The sequence below is a fragment of the Palaemon carinicauda genome, chromosome 1 (genome assembly GCF_036898095.1).
Source record: "Palaemon carinicauda isolate YSFRI2023 chromosome 1, ASM3689809v2, whole genome shotgun sequence".
Classification (NCBI taxonomy): Eukaryota; Metazoa; Arthropoda; class Malacostraca; order Decapoda; family Palaemonidae; genus Palaemon; species Palaemon carinicauda.
In genome coordinates, this window is record NC_090725.1 from 259,568,855 (window position 1) to 259,590,372 (window position 21,518).

General features: G+C 36.9%; 1 protein-coding gene across 3 annotated transcripts in view; it reads right to left on the reverse strand.

Annotated features, from left to right (window-relative positions):
* LOC137655558 (uncharacterized) overlaps positions 1-21,518 on the reverse strand; it is a 454,428-nt gene that overhangs the window by 95,625 nt on the left and 337,285 nt on the right. For all 3 annotated transcript variants that reach the window (XM_068389471.1, XM_068389460.1, XM_068389465.1), the window contains 4 exons: positions 12,731-12,857; positions 10,567-10,712; positions 6,540-6,652; positions 5,890-6,017 (listed from right to left, as the gene is read on the reverse strand). In XM_068389471.1, coding sequence (XP_068245572.1) covers positions 5,890-6,017; positions 6,540-6,652; positions 10,567-10,712; positions 12,731-12,857 — 514 coding nt within the window. The remainder of the gene's footprint in view (positions 1-5,889; positions 6,018-6,539; positions 6,653-10,566; positions 10,713-12,730; positions 12,858-21,518) is intronic.

The window sequence follows — 21,518 nt, forward strand, 5'->3', positions numbered from 1 at the left end:
CTTCTCCAGACTCCTGACGCATCTTTTAGTTGTGCTTTTAGCACTGGGTCTGTCATTGCTGCAAACTGGAGAGAGCCCAGTGCTCTTTCCTGTTGGCGTCTTGAAATCTTCTTGAGTTTCAGTAGTCTCTTGACAGATCCTGCTATCTCTCTCCTCTTCTTCGGTGGAATGGAAAGACAGTATGACTGCAAGTTCCAATGGATTCCTAACCATTGAAACTCCTGAGCTGGAGAAAGGCGAGACTTCTTGTGGTTGATCTTGAAGCCTAGGTGCTAGGAACTAAATCAACTTTGTGGCTGCCTGCAGACAAGCTGTCTTGGATATTGCCCACACCAGCCAGTCGTCCAGGTATGCTGCTACCTGAATGCCTTCTAAGCGCAGTTGTTGGACGACTGTATCCGCAAGTTTTGTGAATATCCTTGGGGCTATGTTTAGCCCAAAGGGCATGGCTGTGAAGGCATATTTTGTCTTCTGTAGCCTGAATCCTAGGTAGGAGGAGAGGGGGCGGCTGACTGGTAGGTGCCAATAAGCATCCGCCAGGTCTATTGAGACTGAGACTGTGTACGCCCCTTTCGGTGATAGGGTCCTTATGTGTTGCAAGGTAAGTATCCGGAACTTCTTGTTCTCGATGAACTTCTTGAGTGGAGACAAGTCTAGAATGACTCTGAGTTTGTCCGAGTCCTTCTTGGGAACACAAAACAGCCTTCCCTGGAATTTGATGGACTTCATTTTCCTTATTACCTTTTTGTTCAAGAGTTCTGAGGTATATTCTTCCAATAAGGGGGTGGAGTGTTGGAAGAATTGAGGAAAAGTGGGTGGATTTGATTAGGCTGTGGGCCCAGGGATCAAAGGTCCAACGATCCCGAAAGTGGAAGAGTCTTCCTCCTACCTGGGGCATCTCATTGTTGAGATGTTCCTGGGGATTTACCTTCTTGACCGCGTCCTCGTCTACCCTTTGAGGGGTTCCTTGAGGAGCCTCTTCTTAAGCCTCTACCTCTGGGGGGAAAGGTAGTTGTGTGCCTCTCAAAGCCTGGATTGAACACCGGCAATTGAGCTACCAGCTGCTGGGGCACCATCTGGAAGGTGGTTTGCGGCTGAGCTATCATTTAAGGCACTGTGATCATGGTCATGGTCATGGTTGGATGCTGTGCAGGCCTGCGTGGCTTCCTTATCTTCTTATTTTTCAGTTGGGGACCAGCATCTAAGGATGATTTCCTCTTGGAAGACATGCCCCACTTCTGGAGAAGGTTCCTATTCTCCGTGGCGGCTTTTGCGATGACCTCCTGACCCACTTCTTTTGGGGAGAAGTCCTTGCCCCAGATACATGAAGTGATCAGCTTCCTGGACTCGTGTCTGACCGTTGCTGCGGCAAACACATGCTCTCTCCAGGCCCTAGACCTAACAAAAGCGTACATGTCCTCGACAAGGGTACCCATATAAGTCTTGGCTAGGAACCATGTACAGTACATATCTGGGATATTGGAAAGGCCTGCACACATTTCCATACAGTTCTGAATAGACAAAGAAGTGGCTAGTCTCTCTTTTGTCTCCTGTTCCCTTCTCAAAAGATGCTCTGGCAGTTTTGGAAGGTTCTCGTTGAACTGTTGACCTGCTATCTCCGGATCCAGTTTAGAGACTGAGAAGGTTAGATGAACCTCGTTCCATTCCTTCTCGCAGGTAGGCATGGCTAGAGATAATGGTCTGCATTCCTCTAGCACTGGGCATGGTTTGCCCACGTCAACTGCTTCCAATACACAGGCAAGAGCTTTGACGGAAAAGGGGAAAGCTCTGGAGGAAGGAGCAATGAAGGTAGGATGCTTCTTGCTCAAAGCTGAAACCTTGGAGTTGGTGTAGCCAGCTTTCTTTAGGGTCTTGGACAAGAGAGCCTGCGCCTTGTCATGCTCAAAGACCATGACCTCTTTTGGTTCCGTCTCCTCACGAGATGCTGGTTCATCCCGCATTCTCACGTAACAATCTGGGTATACCTATATGTTAGGCCAGAATTGGAGATCTTCAAGGGGTTTGGCCCCCAACTTCTCGGAGATTTACAGCTTCCCATTCATCATGGGCATATGCTCCGCATATCTCCAGGGGCTGGTTTCGGAGCATTGAGGTAAGTCAGAGACCTTAATAGGCCTATGAGAGCCTTTGAAAGTGCCCGGGCGTTTCACTTCTCTTACTTCCCTCCTAATCTCCTGTTGTTCCTTGCGGAACGATTCCATCATCTGCTGAAGTTGTCCTAGGAGCGCCTCGCTCTTGGCTATCAGCGGCTCAAGATGGGGAGTTGGGGCTGAAGAAATTGACGGCACAGGTTAATATGCCATCACAGAAAACTGAGGGTCTTCTGTTATCGTAGATACGGATCCTTCTTCCTCCATGGGTGGTTGAGCCACCTATTCTTCAGGATCTTCTTGCAGGTCCTTTTCGGTGTCGGTAGACACCTCTGACATCCGTTCCTGGTGGATGTCCATGCCCTCGAGTGCCTTATTAATGTCCGCCTCTACCGTCAGCTGGATTAAGGGAGGCTTGGCCTGTACCTGGGGCACATACGTGTCGCATTGGGCCTTAGGGAACAGGAGGCATCTCATAGCTTTGTTAGGCAGGTAAGGTCCCGGAGTTCTTTTGGAACCCTCTTACCCACCTCCGAAGAGTTTCTCTTGCTGTATCCCTTGACTCCATAGTCTCAGTGACATCTTCACCAAATCCCTCAGTAATCAGAGCCGAGCAGACAGTGCAACCCTTCAGGTCCCAATACCTCAGGGTTTCAGTTGCGATGGAGCAGGGGGCATGAGAGCTGCACATCGTGTGCCCACAAAAGTCCTTACTCTTGTGGTTGCAGAACAAGACTGCACACTTCACCCTGGGCTCCTCCTGTAAGGAAAGAAAGGGTGAAATGAGTATAAGGCTATTTATATCATTGATATAAATACACATGCTTATAAATACACATTTTCATTAATAGTATTACTTACTATTATTTATAATAGCTTAGGATAGTAAGCTAGAAAAGAAGTAGGAAAGAGACAGATCTGTGTTTCCTCTCCAGGTAATTGTTGTGACCACCTCCAATATTAATATTTTTAATTTCCTTATTAGGGAAAATACAGAGTGGAATAACTCTCGTACGTAGAGCCGGAGTCAGTGAATATTAGCACTAACTCCTCCACTTGTAGACTATTAATACTGAATGGTAATTATTGGAGTCGCGATAATCTAGGATTCATGAGGATGTTGAAGGAATACTTCACCTCAACATCAAATTTGGTCTCAACAATGGACTGTGAAAGGATACACAGAGTATGTTGGAAATTTTATACTACTGTATCATTATATACTGTAGTTTTCTAACTGCTGTATTATTATACTGCACGAATACTGGCTACTGTATTGTCTTATACTGTAGTTTTACCGGTATACTATCGGGTTAGGCTAGTACCTGGCGGCACTAGATGACAGGGGGAGAGAAAGAATGGGAAGAAGGACTCCCGTATTATTATAGTTTAGTACAATAATTGGGAATGTAGGGACTATTGCCTCTACAGCCTTCTTCCCAGAATGAGAATTCAAATGGAAGGGGAGGAATACCTTGATTCTAGCTTCCATCCAGCCACAAATTCTGTTGCTGGCTGTACTACCAGTTACAAGGTTTGTGGATGGCAGTCCAAGAGAGGACTGAAGAATTCTCAACAGTATAATGAGTTTCCTACTGGCAGCCGTCAGGGCAGGCTCAACCTTTCCCGGAAAAGTGGCGGCAATTATACCGCCCACTTTCGGTTGTACACTAGGGAAGTCTAGCTTCCTTTGTCAACAACGCTGTAGCCTTCAGAGGAATTACTATTCCTCTGTCGATAACGTTGTGGGCAACAAGACAATACACCCTGAGTTACTGTCATATTTCAAGGCCGGGATACTCGCCGGCAAAGAGAATCGACAGTAAAACCCTATCCCAGTTAAGCCGGAGTGAACTACTTGATGGCGATGATGGAAGGTAGGGTTGTCGCCTGGGAAGGCGGCACTCAGGGGGGGAAGAAGGGTTTATCCACTTTTCTTTAGAAGAGAAGGGTATCGAATTATACCAATAATTCTAGGGGATATATATATCCCCGACCGAATTAATAGAAACGATACTAGAAGTTAAACGGGGGATAACGTTACTAAAGTACACTAAAACGGGTTAGGCTAGCCTAATTCGAGTGGGGATCTCGGCTATGAGTGATACCACCCAGTCCCTATCATATACGAGAGAATGTTATTTTCGGAAGAGGAAATATTATATATGTGTAATTTTGATCTTCACTAGTATAATTTTGCCTAACTAGCTAGAAAATTCTTTATAGCTAAATACCAAGAACGTCGCACTACTAACTAAATAAAGCATTTATGGCGTGCGACAGCGGTCTTAAAATGGCCGCCTCCGGGGATGGCAGTGCTCCACTTAACACACACTAAATTATGTTAATTCACGTGTGAGAAGGGAGCTAAAAATTATACACAGGAAAGATTAAATACTCAACTTTCCAGAGGCTGAAGATGCTGGAGATTGGATGATAATATTCCTTGAAAATAGTAACAAAACTGAGAAAAGTGTGGGAGAGCACCGTGCTTAAATGCTACTTTTAAAAGGAATAAGGCGCTGTAGTAGTACAGGGAGGGGATCCACCGGGTATCCTTGATAACGGCTCCCCTTCATTTTCGCCACTCTTCCCCCTCAAAGGGTAAAATCTATTCGGGGTGAAGATTGCCATGTATCGTATCAAAAATTACGTCCCCTGATATTATGCGATATCCTTAAAGTTATATTAAGGATCCTCACGCCAGGAGTTACAATTCTGGAGACCTATGTTTAATTCTCTGGGAGTATCACTGTAGCTAAATATCCCTTAGAAAGCTGCCTAAAGGAACCTTCCATCACGACGACATGGCTGAGCCCAAAAACAGGGAAGATAAAATCAGAATTACTGCCAATAAGTGAAGACTTGCTTGCCTTGTGGAGCTTCACAAAAGAAGTTACAAATGTTAAGAACTTTAAAAGCTCACCACTGTCAATACTTGATTGGTTAAGTGTTATATTTGAGTTCAGTGCTGTCATGTCATTACCGTTCTCTTCCCCCATTATAACCAACTAGCCTAATCTTTTTTTGGATTTCCTCCGAACTAAAATCATGTTTCCTTTTGCGCTTCTAACTTTTAATTCTGTAGGTAACCATAGAAACGTCCTTTACGCACTCCTCACAACGGTTATTTAAATAACAAAACTGTTCCCATTACGAGGCATGGAGAATATGGATCATGATTTGCCTAAAAACAATTCCCTTGAACAATCTGGAGGAAGACATCTTTAAATGAACTAACAAAACCTAACACTGGAGAACAGGGCTGTGTCAAACTGATGCAAGACAGACTGAAAAAGGCAAAGTTTCTGTGATGTGCACAACTTCACTTCTTAACATTAACTGCTAGATTGTTTAATTAGTTTACTTGAGGCATAAGTATACGTCAAAAGGAAAGAAAATGGGAAAGCTTTTAGTTTTAGGGGTAGTCTAGATGTTGATAGATTTGACCATCCAGAGAAGATGCAATAAGAACATTAGAGGAGATCCATAGAAATAATACATATAATTGAACTAATAAATTAATCTAAGAATAATGTGAATCTTGCATGATAAAGTCAATTTTTTAAGTCCCTTTTTTCAACAGTACATTCAAAGTTTTATCAACAGATGAAAATTATTCATTTTTCAAAATTCAGACTATCATAACCTTCAGCAAGTACTTCACTTTCAATCCTCAAAAAGACATGACCAAAAAACCAGTAAAATATAATCTAATAGCAACTAAAATTGGAGACTCAAATTGTGATAACATTAAAGAGAATCTTGAATATCTTACCTTATTTATAGCCATTTCAGCATATTTTCGCTGTGTAAAGCCTGAACGAATGTCAGAAAGCAAGTTCTCCATGATATTGACTTCTGATTCCGAACCACTGTATGAACCAGGTCGAGGTTGTCCTCCACCTAATATTAATAAAATTTCATTAGTATAACAATACAATCTATGACAAAGTGGATATTACTTACAGTACTTATCTTACAAAAAGTTATGTCATTAACAATTGTTTTTATTATTACTAGCTAAGCTGCAACAATTATTATGTAAGAAAAGTTTCTTCAAAACGGCAATAGATAAAATACTGTTTATGAAAGGTGAATACATTACATTCATAGGAGAAAATGAACTTGACATTGTGAATAATTGATTTAAAGAAAGTCAGTTTGGAAACTGGATATTTCCTTGTTCATCATAGAAAATGCTCTAATAGCAAGATGAAGCAGATAATATTACTCCCAGTAAGTGAAGGTAACTTCTATCAGGTCTGAGGACAAGTAGTCAATAACCTAACTCGGTGGCTGAACTTATTTCAGCTTATGCAAGTATCTTTTTATATCTACACATCTTGTTAGCAAGATATGGTAATATGAATACTGTAACATTATATTCAAATTCATGAAAAATACGACCATTAATTAAATTTGTACCTTGTGAAGATGGTCGGCGTTTGACAGAATTTTCTTCACGCATTCTTCTTCGAATTTCTGCCTGCTCTTCCTGCTGTCTCCTCCTTTCATTTTCAGCAATAGCTTGCTTAAACCTGTAGAGGTATAAGACAAAATGTTATAGATCATATGAAACTTCTCACTTTATTTAATTTTTACACATTAAATTTCTTTCATCCCACATACATATACAGTATACAATTTATGTAGCCTATACAGTATATTTACTTATAAACCCAGACATATGTAGTTATATATATATATATATATATATATATATATATATATATATATGTATATATATATATATATATATATATGTATATATATATATATATATATATATATATATATATATACATATATATATATATATATATATATATATATATATATATATATTAGGTCCTTGGGATAAAAATAAGATCAATTCCTGCGATAAGTAGCAACTCATATTTTGATGTAGGTTGACCACTCCTAAATAGTGTACTGTATGTAAGCAGCAAAGTCACCCCCATTGTTAATACATTAGTAAAGTCATAATCAAAGACATAAAAACACTTTATGGCATGGACACAGCTAGGACTAAAAATAACACATGGAGTGCATAAATATTATGATAAAATGAAACTATAAAAAAAAAAAAATACAATTCCTTAATAGGAACTGTGTTGTATCCATACAGACTTACTGTATGTATAATAACACACCTCTTAACAAAAATAAAATCGATTACATAGTTTTATCAACATTATACTGGTCTCTATGTCATATGATAACGAGAGGTATTGCACTGTAAAGTACTATACTTCACATAGAAGCTTATTAATGTAAGTTTGTTCCGTCATTAAATACAAACCAACGCTATTTATAGGGAGTATTGCTTTCGGCAAAGCTGAAAAACAAGCCATTAGATTTTTAGTGAGGGTTAACCACCCACCCGCTAGTTTGCTACCCCGCTCACACATACTCCTGGGCTGAGAACCTGCTTTGCTTTTGCCTCGGGAGGGGAAAGGATGTTGCCGCTCTTCCCCCTCACAAATTATTGACTTGCCATTGCTAACTAATCACTTATTTTGCTTTTTCTTTTCAGTGTGTGTGTGTGCTCTCTTCTTGGCCGTCTTCATGAGGACCTGCCCAGGACCTGAGGGCCGCTCCTGCTGGACTTTATGTTATCCGTTGATATGGACCCGCATCTGTTGTGTCCTAAGTGCCGGGTACGAGTTGTGACCAGGACAACACCTGGCCTGAATTATCGTTGCTGAGTGTGGGCTTGTGTGATCTTGAGGTGTCGTCTGTTGTGTCTGCTGACGATTTCTGACCTGCCTCTTCCACCATCGCTGTTGCCGAAGACTCCGCTTCTTCCCTTGCTGTGCAGACTCTTCCATTAGGGGCAGAGCAAAGTCTGAGGCTGGTTTCTCCTGTGGGTGGGCATCTCCCTCGTCATAGAGTGAGGTCCCCCATAGAGACCCCGATGCGGAGATCTTCCAGAGATCTTCCTACTGAGCAGTCCTCCCCTTCGAATGACCTTCACCATCCTTGTCGAGCTCACAGAGTCCAGGATTCTCCTTGTCACTTAAGATGTTCTCCTTTGCTTCTGGCTAAGGGACGTCTCTTTGGCTCTCCTCCTTCGTCCATCAGATAATCCACCTCAGAGAATTGTCTCTTGCCAGGATCTTGCTACTCGTGCACTCCTAGTCACTTGTCACCTCGGGCGCAGCTCTCTCTTAGAGATCGTCATTATGAAGAATCTCGTTAGCCTCACCGACAGCCTTCTGGTTCCCAACCCTCGCCTGCCTTATCGGACTCGCTATTAACCAGCCTTGCAGCGTTCGCCTGTCCACCGTCACTTTCCAACTTTTCGCCACCTGACAGCTGTTCATGGTTCACCAGCCGCCATAAAATCTCCGGATTCTCCGACTGCTCATCGAGCTCCGCAGTTCGTGGTTTGCCGACTGTTTGCAGTCATCATTCTCTGGCTTCTCGTTGATTGTCAACGGTTTACCGTTCGCCAGCTGCTTGTCATTCTCTGGCAGCTCGTCGTTCACCACCGACTCGTCGATCTTCTACTAGTAAGTGATCAGTACTTACCCATCATTCTCCTGCAGCTCGCCAGTCGCCAGCCACCCAGCGTTCGACAGCTTCACGCCGATCACCAGCAGCTTGTCATTTGACAGCTGCTCATCGGTCTCCAGCTTAGCCTAGTTCTCCTGTGACTCTCCACTCGCCATTTCTTAGGTGTTCGCCAGACCGTGGGTGATCTCCTTTACATCGAAGACAGCCGGCCAGACACACTCCTTCTTGGGCTTCCATCGCTCGTTAGGGTATAGGCACTCGGCAACCCACCATTTGCAAGCGCCTTATATAAGTTCTTCCTCTCATTCTCTGGCCCGCCCGACCATCAGATTTAGATTGCCGTTTACCCGTAGAGCATAAGTCTGTTTCCCACAGATCTACCCACGATCACCGCTCTCCAAGAACATCTCGCTGTAAGGACGACTCCTGACACTCCCCTTCGGGAAGAGCCCAAACAGAAAAGATGCCTTGTTCCGCTCCCCCGTAAAGTGGAACCTCCAAAGCCGCAGCCATCTGCTTCTTCTTCTGTCCAGTTGTTGATTGATCCAGGTAGGAATGTTCTACCTTTTCAGAAACCCTCAGCTTCGATCCTCTCAGAAGACCTTTCGGTCTGCGACGCAGTAGGCAAAGAACCGTGATTCAACGCCCTGGTTAGAGCAATCTACGACGCCTTTGTGGGAGGTGTTCCACCTCTTCAACTGACCAGTACTCCTAGGATTCCGCTGGAAAAGTCATCCTCTCCTCCAGTTGACCCTAGGCATAAATCCACTATTCATCCTCCTCAAGAGCTCCTGGCATCTTCCATCTCTCCCATTAAGAGAAAATGAGTAGCACAGTAGCTGAACAGGTGTTTAGGAAACACATGATATAAAATCGCCTTTAATATTTGTGCCTGTTTTAGTTTAGGGTGCTGTAGTACATGCATTAAGTGTTCTGTACATTAAAGGGTGGTTTGTTAACAGTACTACGTACAAGGGAAGGTTTTAAAAGTCCGAATATACATGTTGAATAAATAGGTAAATATGCTGTCACTACTTCGCGGATTTTCACCTATCGCGCCCGCGTCTGGAACCTATCTACCGCGATAAACGAGGGTTCACTGTATATTATCCATTCATACGAGTTTAAAGGGTTAACATAAAGGGGTTAGTGTCATTCAAGATTTTTTTTCCTTTGAGGTTGTGTATAAAAGTGTGCTTATATAATTATAGTAAGAAACCAGGTCATCCATTTTTTTCCTTAAACATTGATTGTGTAATGGTATAGTTTTAGAAAGCGTATCAATGATCTAAATAATAATTTTCAACACCACTCAATAAGGTCACTGTGCATCTCATATAAGATTTTCTATAATTCTGACTGTCCTTTGTATTTGGTTTTACCAAACTATGCCATTCAATGAAACTTGAAACAAGCTTATTCCTCCTATTTACTAGGAAGGAAAACAACTAATAGCTTATGTTATTTCTTATGCTTCTATATTTCTCTACTTTTTGTTTAGACGGACAGCAATCTCCCGACTCCTTTTTCACAATAGATTACCTTACAGTTTGTTTCATGTCCAAGTAGAGGACTGCTTACTTCATATATAAAGTATATATTATTATGATCAGAATTTTTTGCATATTTGTTTACCTCATTTCCCTGTGGTTTCAATCTTTCTTTCAGTCTACAGACAACATTCTTAGATGGTTACTCCTTCAGTATTAAATATTAATTGAGTCATGTAATTTATGTCTACAGTACTTTAAATTCATGATTGCCACAGGATTGTTTAATTATGATCAATTTTAAAACAAAAATTCATTCTACTTCAAAGAATCAACCCATACCCTGCTTGCTTACTGTAACACTTACACAAAAACAGTTGTCTCTTTTTCTTGCCCCCCCTTCCTCTTTACAAACTTGAACAGTAAATACAGTTAGTAATTACCTTGTGCAAAAGTTATACAGTATTTTGAAGCATTCCTCAATCTTGAAGGTGTTGGGATCTTCACAGAGGTATTCGGCAACCTCCACCTTTACTTTTCCAACCTCTGCAATCCCTTCCTTGAGGGAATTGAGTTCAGCTGCTGCCACCTGGTTCAAGTATGTAAAACAAAATATTAATATGTCAAGAATAATCCCTGTGTTACCCACTGCCTTCATTTGAAAAATCCTAAAATAATATTTCGCCCTAGTTATTTAATCTAACAATAAATTTATGTAAAATATAATTTGATTCCTGAGTTTTTTCAACTAATACTCCAAAGGCATAAATGAAATCAAATTAATAGCACCAAAAAAAAAATTAGTTCACAAGTAGAAATTAAACTTTAAAGATATAAGATAAAGTGCATCTTTCTATTTGTGGCATACAATGATCATGACCACAAATTGTGAGTATGCATAAAGACAATTTACTACTTACTCCAAGAACAATAAGTAGTCTCAAATACAGTAATATGTGTCCCAGGAGCATAAATCAAGTAGTATTTGCTGCCAACTGCTATAAGTCTATAAGCATTTCTTTTTTAGGAAAACTATATTCTGTTTCCCATTCAATTTTAATGGATTTACTCTTTTCCACAATATTCTCACATTTAAACATATATGTTTATGGAAAAGGCATCCACAATGTTCTCAAACATAAGAATATGAGGTCACTAAAAAATTTCCTTCTCTTCTCATAAATCAAAATAAGGGCATTGCCTGAGAAGTCTAGAAATATTTGGAGTTTTGCCAGCTTTAAGGCATGACTGAAAATAGTCTTCAATACGCTAAATCAAGAATATTACTTAAAAAATTCTATTCTAAGTTTGTTGAAGTACTAGAGAAAATTTTCTCATTATATAGAAGGATATTTGAGTTTGCCAAATGAGGCTAGAGTATTTCTATTGTTAGAAGTGTGCAGTGAAGATTTTACACATACACATATAACCTTTACTGGGAGTTTATCTTAAATTTCCAGAAATATTTCATATCATTAAACTTTTCTATTACCTTTAAACCTTTGAAGGCTTGCTTACTTTAGCAGTTGGACTAAATGTTATGATTTTTTAGTGAAGACATCATTCCTATTAACCAAAAATCTAAAGGCAATTTCTAAGTGATCAAGGATGTATTAACCAAGAGTTTGGCTGGCGATTAAGTACAGCACACTACTCATTTTGTCATTTTGTGTACACATTTGCACATACTGTACAATTTGATTGAAAATACAATTCAAGTATTCACGCATCCATGTATATATATATATATATATATATATATATATATATATATATATATATATATATATATATATATATATTTAAGTATTCACACATCCATGTATATATACAGTACATATATATATACACACACACACACACACACACACATATATATATATATATATATGTACATATATATATATATATATATAAAGGTACATAGATGGAGATAGATAGATAAACAGATAAATACATACATGTGCTTTAATTATATATATATATATATATATATATATATATATATATATATATATATATATATATACTTTATATATATACTTTATATATATATACACACATATATACATATAAATATATATGCATATATATATATATATATATATATATATATATATATATATATGCATATGCATTCATGAAAGAAGGTCTGCGCATGTAAATTGTATGGATGTGTGTATAACAAAATTTATCACAAATCGGAAAAAAAGTTACCAGATTAATAAAACCCTTTTAACATACAAGAATGTTCTCGAGCTACAGATTGTATTTTACACACTCACAGACACGTGTATATATATATATATATATATATATATATATATATATATATATATATATATATATATATATACACTATATATATACATGGATAAATGTATTTGTTTGCACATGTGTGCATGATGCTGCTGATGCTTAAAGGAGTTTCTTAGCAGTTAACATGTTACTTTTGTTTTATTGCAGAATATCAATATGTATTGTTAAATTGGGTGTTTTTATTGAAATGATTTCCTTAATTCTTACCATTTTCCTGGTATATATCATATTCAAACATCAATCTTATTATTATGATAGTTAAGCATGGAGCTACATAAATAACCATACCTGTAAGAAATCTCCCATTTGGTCAATAATATCCTTTGGTGTATTTGGGTTATTGAGTTGGATTGAGAGCTTTGCAATGCGGGCGTCTAACTGGTTCATCTCCATTACTAGCTGGTCTAATGTGTTCCTGAAAATATAAGAATTGTTTACAACATCGTCAATAATCACTTGCAGTGCCAGTAGCCGATTACTAGTATAGCTCATATCAAGAGCAAAAATGAATGTTAGGTTTGATCTTCCTGAATGCAAGAATAAAATGGGTCATTGTGAAGAAATTGCGAGTTGATCTATTAAGTTGGAAATTGTCTGAATCCACTCATAAGGGCATGGTTAGGTTCCAAAAAAGACCAGGAAACTTGCATATCTTTTCTTTAGGTTTCAATACAACATTTTTCATTCTCTTCCAAGTAGACTTTTAATAAAATTGTACACAATCTAGTGTGTTTCAAGTTTTTTTTTTTTCTATTTTATTGGATCATTAATATTAGCCCCTACCAAACCAAAGCTAAGCTGGTACAGTGCAATATGGTTCTATCTAAATAACAATATTTTGTTTTCTGTACAGGACAAGAAATTCTCATTATACTTAGTTGAATCATTCTTGAAAACTTTATTAGTATCCTAAACCTTTATGTGGGAGGGGTTCCTATATTCCTTATGGAATAAGGGACAGCCTATTCGTAAGAAGTAGACGTCCTTAAAGGAATCATCACCATTTGAAAAAGCATTGCTGATTGTATACAGCAAGCCAAACTTGGTAACTGGCCTTATGATGAAAAAAACAGCATGTCCTCACAGTCCACAATGAGTCTAAGACCAATTTAGTTTACAAATTTCAATGCTAGGAAGGTGAGTTGAGTGCAGCTGTGTAAGCCCCTCAATATATGCTACACTGATCACATGACAACAGCGCTCCGGAGGAGACTTCAAGTTTACTGCAATAATGGGCCCAGGAAGGTCGGACAGACAGAGGATTATGAATGACTCGCCGACCTGGCTCATCACGTGGGCCAAGGCTCTCTCAGTCTGTCTTCATTCCTTTGAAGGACACTAACATTCTGCTCTGGTTGTGGATTGATTTTAAGGAAAATGACCAGTAACTGTTCGGGTTTCGGCTGTTCAAACACTAAACAAAAAACAAAAGATAGTGGAGTGAAATATTTTAGATTTCCAAAAGACGAGGAGTTAATTAAGCAGTGGAAGAATGCATGTCGTCGTGCAGACTCAATAAATCATAAAAATGCTGTCATCTGTTCAGATCACTTTGCCGTCAACGATTATGTAGACGACATGAAGTCACGCTTATTAAATTGTGAACCAAGCAGGAACAAAAGAACATTGAAAAACGATGCTGTACCGTCTCTTCATCTCCCAAATGGTTAGTACAATTTGTTTAATTATAACCTTCTCGTCTCTATTTTCATATAAATGTCTTTACATGTTCATATGTATCGCATTATATATATATATATATATATATATATATATATATATATATATATATATATATATATATGTGTGTGTGTGTGTGTGTGTGTGTGTGTGTGTGTATATACTGTATATATGCACGAAAAAAGCTCATAGAATAATACACGGTTTCCATGTAAAGCATACAAAAATATCTCCTTAACGTTGTTATTGTCCTTATTTCAGGAGTGATTATAACCTCATCATCTATTGCAAGAGAAGGAAGAGTGAAGAAAAGGACCGATAGGAGGATTGTGCAAGAACTTTGTCAAATGATCAATGAAGACGGCGGCGATTTGACTAAGACTGATATTGCAGTTGAAACTGCAATTGAGTGCCCTGGAAATACTGCTGATGAATCTTTTATTTCCGAAGTTACTTCTGCGGTAATTCCAGAGGAGATAAAACGATAATTACAACAGCTTAAGGATGAAGTGAAAAAATTAAAAGAAAATATTTTGCTGAGAAAAGAAAATACTGGACTACGAGAAAACATTGTGAAAATTATAAGAAATGTGGTGACAAAAAGAACTAAAAGTATCTTGAGTCCATTGTTTAGTAACACTCAATAAAAGCTATTACAACAAAAGATAAGGTTAGCGAATGGAGTAATGAAGATATTGCTTCTGCCTTGACATTAAGAAGTTTGACTCCAAAGTGTAATAAATATTTAAGGGTTAAAAAGGGATTTCCTCTTCCATGTGCAAGCACATTGAAAGAAAGATCGCGCAAACTTTGCTGTGAACCTGGAATTTTAGCTTCAGTGATATCTTTATTGAGTGCCAAAGTGAACACATTTTCTGAAAGTGAAAGGCTTGCAGTTTTAAGCATTGATGAGATTTCCGTAAGTAGTGAATACTATATAGATAAGGGAAGTGATGTTCTCTACGGTTCTCATGATAAAGTAACGGTTGTTATGCTACAAGGTCTTGTTGCTAAATGGAAACAACCCATATAATATGACTTTGATCAGTCACAATTTACAAAAATTTCATTATCTGTGATAATGAATGTCGAAGCAATAGGTATTACAGTTGTTGCGGTGGTCAGTGATATGGGATCGTTGAACATAAGAATGTGGAATGAGCTGGGCATTGATCCCTTGAAAGATAAAATTCATTTCAAGAACCCTGCTGCTGATAGACAAATATTCGTCTTTGCTGATGTTCCACATCTTATAAAGCTTGTAAGAAACAACCTACCTGATTCAGGGTTCTATTTAGAAAATGGGGAGCATGTGACATATTCTAGTATTCGTGAAATGATTAATTCTAGCACATCGGAATATGGCTTAGCATATAAAGCAAACGAAATGCATTTATGTGTTAGTGGTCAACAAAGATAATGAGTCAAATATGCTGTGTAATTACTATCAAAATCATGTGCTGATGCTATTAGTTATCTTGGTGAGGGAGGTTTATTGTAATCAGAAAACTGGAGACAAACATCTGACTTCATATATCTCATAAGCGACTGGTTTGATGTCATGAATTCAAACCAAATGATTGAAGACTTGCAAATGCGCAGTGGATTTGGAATACACATGGAGCAACAAATAAATGTACTTAATAGAGTGATAGACTGCGTGAGTAAAATGAAAGTCAAATCTCTAAAAACCAGGTGTATTTATAGATTCCAGAAAGGGGTGATACTTTCGTCAAAGTCACTGATTGGACTTTTCAATATGGTGAAAAAAAAATTTCGGCGTTAACTATATCTTAACTCAAAGGCTGAATCAGGACTGCCTAGAACATTTCGTTGCTTGTATAAGGCAGATGAATGGACCATATGATCATCCAAATCCTGTAGATTTCAAGCATAGGATGAGAACACTATTGCTTGGCAAAAATATTGAAATCATGAGTGATAAAACTAACTCTAATGGACATTTTAACAATCAGAACATGTTGACTAATATGTCAGCAAATGAAATAAAAAAATCAAGCCAAAGAAAGGGAGATGGCGTTAGATGTGTGCCTAACAAGCCTTTTGTTTAAAGATCTGGTGTCTGATTGTGAAAATTATTTTGATTTTCCAACGCAAGATGACATGCCAATAGAAGTATACTGGTGGTTACATAGTTAAAATTTTTTCCATCAAATACCCTCATTTGGGTAATCAAGAAACTAGTGAAACTTCAGGTAAATCGTGAATTGAATTCAAATGTAAGAGTTATTTGCATTTTCCCTCTAAAGAGTTCTTCCTACAATTAACTAAGTTAAGAGAGGTGTTTAACTTCATTCACAGTCAAAGTCTTCGTGTAGGAAAAAACTGTCTTAAAACACTCGAGGAAGAACTTAAAAAGGCTTCAAGAGAACTTGAAATGGAGATTCCTGAAGAAGTGTTGAACTTTTTTGCCAAGATATCTGTATTTTTTAGAATACGCTACTTCAACAACGCTATCAGATTAAATAAAAAGTTGAAAAACAAATCTGACGGAAAACAAGATAGGAAAAAAATTAAACTTAAAATGTAGTATTATATTTTCCAGTTTTCTCTCTCTCTCTCTCTCTCTCTCTCTCTCTCTCTCTCTCTCTCTCTCTCTCTCTCTCTCTCTCTCTCTCTCTGTATATATATATATATATATATATATATATATATATATATGTGTGTGTGTGTGTGTGATTGTGTATCAATGTCCATATGAATTATGATTTGTGACTGTATTAATATTGTATTTTTATGTGCCATTACTATCAATAATCAAACTATACCAGATTCTGAGCTTGTATTCTTATCCATCACAGTTCTCTTGGTCTTAAATAGAAAACTGGCATCCCATAAATCTTTAATTGATCAGAAAATTTCATGATACATCAAATGAAGACTAATATACTTTACGTTCTTCATTATCCTATGTTAGGTTATGGTTTGAATACATTGATAGTAAATACTTTACATTCTTTACTATCATATGTTAGGATATTGATATTGTTTGAATAAATTGATAGAAGAAAAAAAAATTATCCTAGTACGTGTAAACCATCAAAATTTATACAAATAGATAATATCATCGTCTTATCAGAGTACGAGACTGGGCCGGGCCATGGCTCAGTTGACGGGATAGAAAGAAAGAAAAAAAATACTGACTCGTCTGGCCGACCTTCCTGAATGGGCCCATACATCAACACTTTGTTGATTACACGACATACGTTATTTGCGAAGAGGATGGCAATTAAAGGTTGATAACTGCTGGAAACAGTGTGCAATTAGAATGCAGCAGCCTGTGTTCCGCGTTCAAGTTTCCCAAGAATATATCCTCCCCTCAAGCAGGAGGACATTTCAAAATATGCCTCCAGAACTGATCCTCAACCCTGAAGAATTAATGTTGTGGGCTTTGTTGGTTATCAAAATTTTTCTCCAATGCAAGGATTTTAGGCACACCAACTTGAATTTTGAAGCTTCATTAATGATCCAGATGTCTTCGATGATATTTTCATAGGAAATATTTGTGAAAAATACCTTCAAATTGTTATATTTGTTATTTTTCATGTTTTTAACTTTCTTATAATTTTTGTTTGCATGATTGAACTGCCAGATAACGATAATGATTTCGTTGTAGAGATGCCCTAGCAAATGCTGGTGAAACAGCTATGGGCAAGAATTGAATAAATGGAATAGTACAGAAATAAATTCTGTCTTTTCCTTCAAAACTCCATCCTTAAAAACAAGAAAAGACAAACCTAGAAACATGTTCAAAATATTTGATACCACAAGTGTTTTAGCATTTAATATATATATATATATATATATATATATATATATATATATATATATATATATATATATATATATATATATATACTGTATATATATATATATATATATATATATATATATATATATATATATATATATTCAAATAAGCCATATATATTTTTGCTACATTAATGTCTGGACTCTCTTAACGACCTCGGGATCAAAGCCCCAGGCGAAATCACACAAAGACAAGAACTTGTGACCGGCCGGGAATCGGACCAAGGATCGATTCCCGGCCGGTCACAAGCTTTTGTCTTTGTGTGATTTCGCCTGGGACTTTGATCCCGAGGTCGTTAAGAGAATCCAGACATTAATGTAGCAAAAATATATATGGCTTATTTGAATATGAAAAAAAAACACGTCTAAATGTGCAAATATTTATCATATACATATGTATAGTGTATATATACATACATATATATATATATATATATATATATATATATATATATATATATATATATATATATATATATATATATATATATGATAAATTTTTGCACATTTAAACGTGTTTCTTTCATATTTCAAATAAGCCATATATATATATATACATTATATATATATATATATATATATATATATATATATATATATATATATATATATATATAAGCCTATAAAAAATTGTATAAAAATGTATGGCCTAGGCTACATTAAAGCAAATATTGACTTCTGTTTTTGGAAGTAATGAAAACAAGCAAATATTGATATAAGAAAATAGCTTACATATTTAGTCTAACCTATAGAAAATGGTAAGCAAATAAATAAGTTAAAGAACATAACAGAGCTCGAGTTCTTCTCATAACCTTATATGCTTATAGCATAATTACGCTGATATCGCATTACAATTCACTTAAAATCCTCTTCAACTTTAGACACAAAAACAAAACAATTCCACCATTTATTTATGTGCTAATGTACATAATCGGTCACTTTTTGTTATCTTTTTCAAAGTATTCTGAGATATAGCAAACTTCAAAGTTTTCACGCATCAATATTTCCCCAGATGTTAATGGTCAGACTTCACCCATACCACATTTCTCTCTCTCTCTCTCTCTCTCTCTCTCTCTCTCTCTCTCTCTCTCTCTCTCTCTCTCTCTCTCTCTCTCTCGAGTTGTATCTGTATGCCGGTGAGTGATTACACTTGTGCGACCCTAAAAATATCCTGATTTAACGCGGATAACAAAAGGCTGTCGAGTGCAATATAGCTACAAGTTTTCGTGAATAGTCGGTGATTAGTTTGAGGTCAGAAAAGTGGGATAAAACGTCGACATAGAATAGTTATCTTGTGAATTACTAAAAATCTAATCAAGATGGCTATGTACAATGCAGGCAAGGCTTGGAGAGACATCGCTGGACTCAGCAAAAGTAAATTCCATGAGTTGGCGAAACAAGAGCTTGACCGTCTGATAACAGAGGTCACTAGTAACTCCAACCAGTGTGACGGAAAAATATTCGCAGACATATTGAAACAATACGATCCAATAAACTGGAGCAAATCTGCGGAAAACATCAGCGAAATAATAGAAGAAATTCCAAAGAAGATCCAAGTGATAAAGAGACTTATAAAGAAAGTCTACATCAATCAACACATTCCATCAAAGAACAATAAGAAGTCCAATATGGTGAATATGCTGATTGATGCATTGGGAAAAAGAATGCCAAAATGGTGTAATACATGTAAGATAAGGTATTCCATTAATAATTCTCAACAATTGATTAGAAAATGTGATGCCTGCCATGTTCCAACACACCCTACATGTGCTGAAATACAGCAAAAAATAAAGAATAAAGACACAAAGGTATTCTGCTCAACATGTTTAGTCTGGATAGAAAATATAATTAAGTCGAGACTAAATCTGCAAATAGTTGAAGATAAAGAAGAGGAAGAAGAAGAAACAGAAGAAGAAGAAGAAGAAGAAGAAGAAAAAGAAGAAGAAGAGAAAAATGAACAGGATATGTGTAAGGATGCAGAGGAAATCATTGATATAACTTATGATGCCATCCAACAACATACTTATGAAGAAATAAATTATCAGATGGAAACAAATAATAAACCCAAGAGACTCTACCCGGACCTACATACTTTTAGGGAAGAGCAAGAACAAGAAAAAAAAGAAAAGAAAGATATAGTCTGCAATTTGCTGAAAAGAGGGAATTGCAAATTTGGCGAAAGATGCTACTACAAGCATCCAAAGATATGCCATAATTATGAAATATATGGTAAATGTGCGTATTTAGACGGATATGGAGACGAATGCAGAGCCCTCCATCCAAAAATATGCAAAAACCTAAAAGAAGGAAAAGGATGCAGTTGCAACAAAAAATGTCGATATATGCATCCTGCAACCATGAATGAAAGTAAGAAAACTCAGCAAACTGAAAAGAAAAATGAAAGGAAAAATGAAACAAAAAAAGAAACAAAAAAGCAGGCCGTGTATATACCGCGCTATGAACCAAAAGCCTCATGATATGAGGCCTTTCAACCCAAATATGCACATTTAGAGCCCAACTACAAAGAATGCATCTATAATGCCAGGGGTTGGTGCAGATATGGGGATAATTGCAGGTATACACACAAAAATAAACATGAAGTAGAAAGAGCAAATATAATAGAAAAGTTGGATTTTTTAATGTCAGAATTCCGGGAAATGAAGAAAAGAACATCATATCAGAATAGGAAGGAAGCATGGGAGAATCCATATTATTACCAATATTAAATAATGGGTATGAAACACAAACCATAATAGTGATGAATGCACAGGGTTTAGTCACGAGTAACTCTAAAAGGAAAATAGAGTTCTTAGAAGAACTAACCCAAATTGAAAAAATAGATATATTAAATATAAGTGAAACATGGTATTCCCAAGAGACTGGCAGTGATGACCAGATAAAGGGTTTCCAAACTTATAGATCAAACAGAAAAAATAGGAATCAAGGAGGAACCACAATATATGGAAGAGACATAAATCAAGGAAATTTCTGTAAAAAATACAGCAACACAGAATGTGAATTGATTGCGGTAGAATTTGAATTTGAAAAAGTAGTAAATATTGTAGTCTACAGACCCCCAAATACTAAGGAGTTTGACATAATAATAGAAAAAATAGATGATATATGTAGAAACCATAAAGACTGGAATATACTTCTATCCGGAGATTTTAACTTTCCTTTCGTGAATTGGAAAGAACGGATAGAAGAAAGTGGTTGTATGTATACATATAAAAAAGAGAGTAATAGTAGCGCAGAAGATAAGAGGCAATTTAAAAAGCTTCAAGATATGCTATTAGAACATAATATGCAACAAATAAACCACATTCCAACAAGAAAGGAAAATGTCCTAGATCTAGTATTTGTGAATGAGGTGAATTATGTTAAAGAAATAATAGTGTACAACACGGGAATTTCAGACCACAATGTCATAGAATTTATAGTCCATTCCAAAGCAAGTGATCGCAGAATTAATAAAAGCACAAAACTTTGGGAAGGATATGGAATATATAATTTTTACAGTAAGAATATAAAATGGTCAGAAATAAATGAAGAACTGAATAAAGAA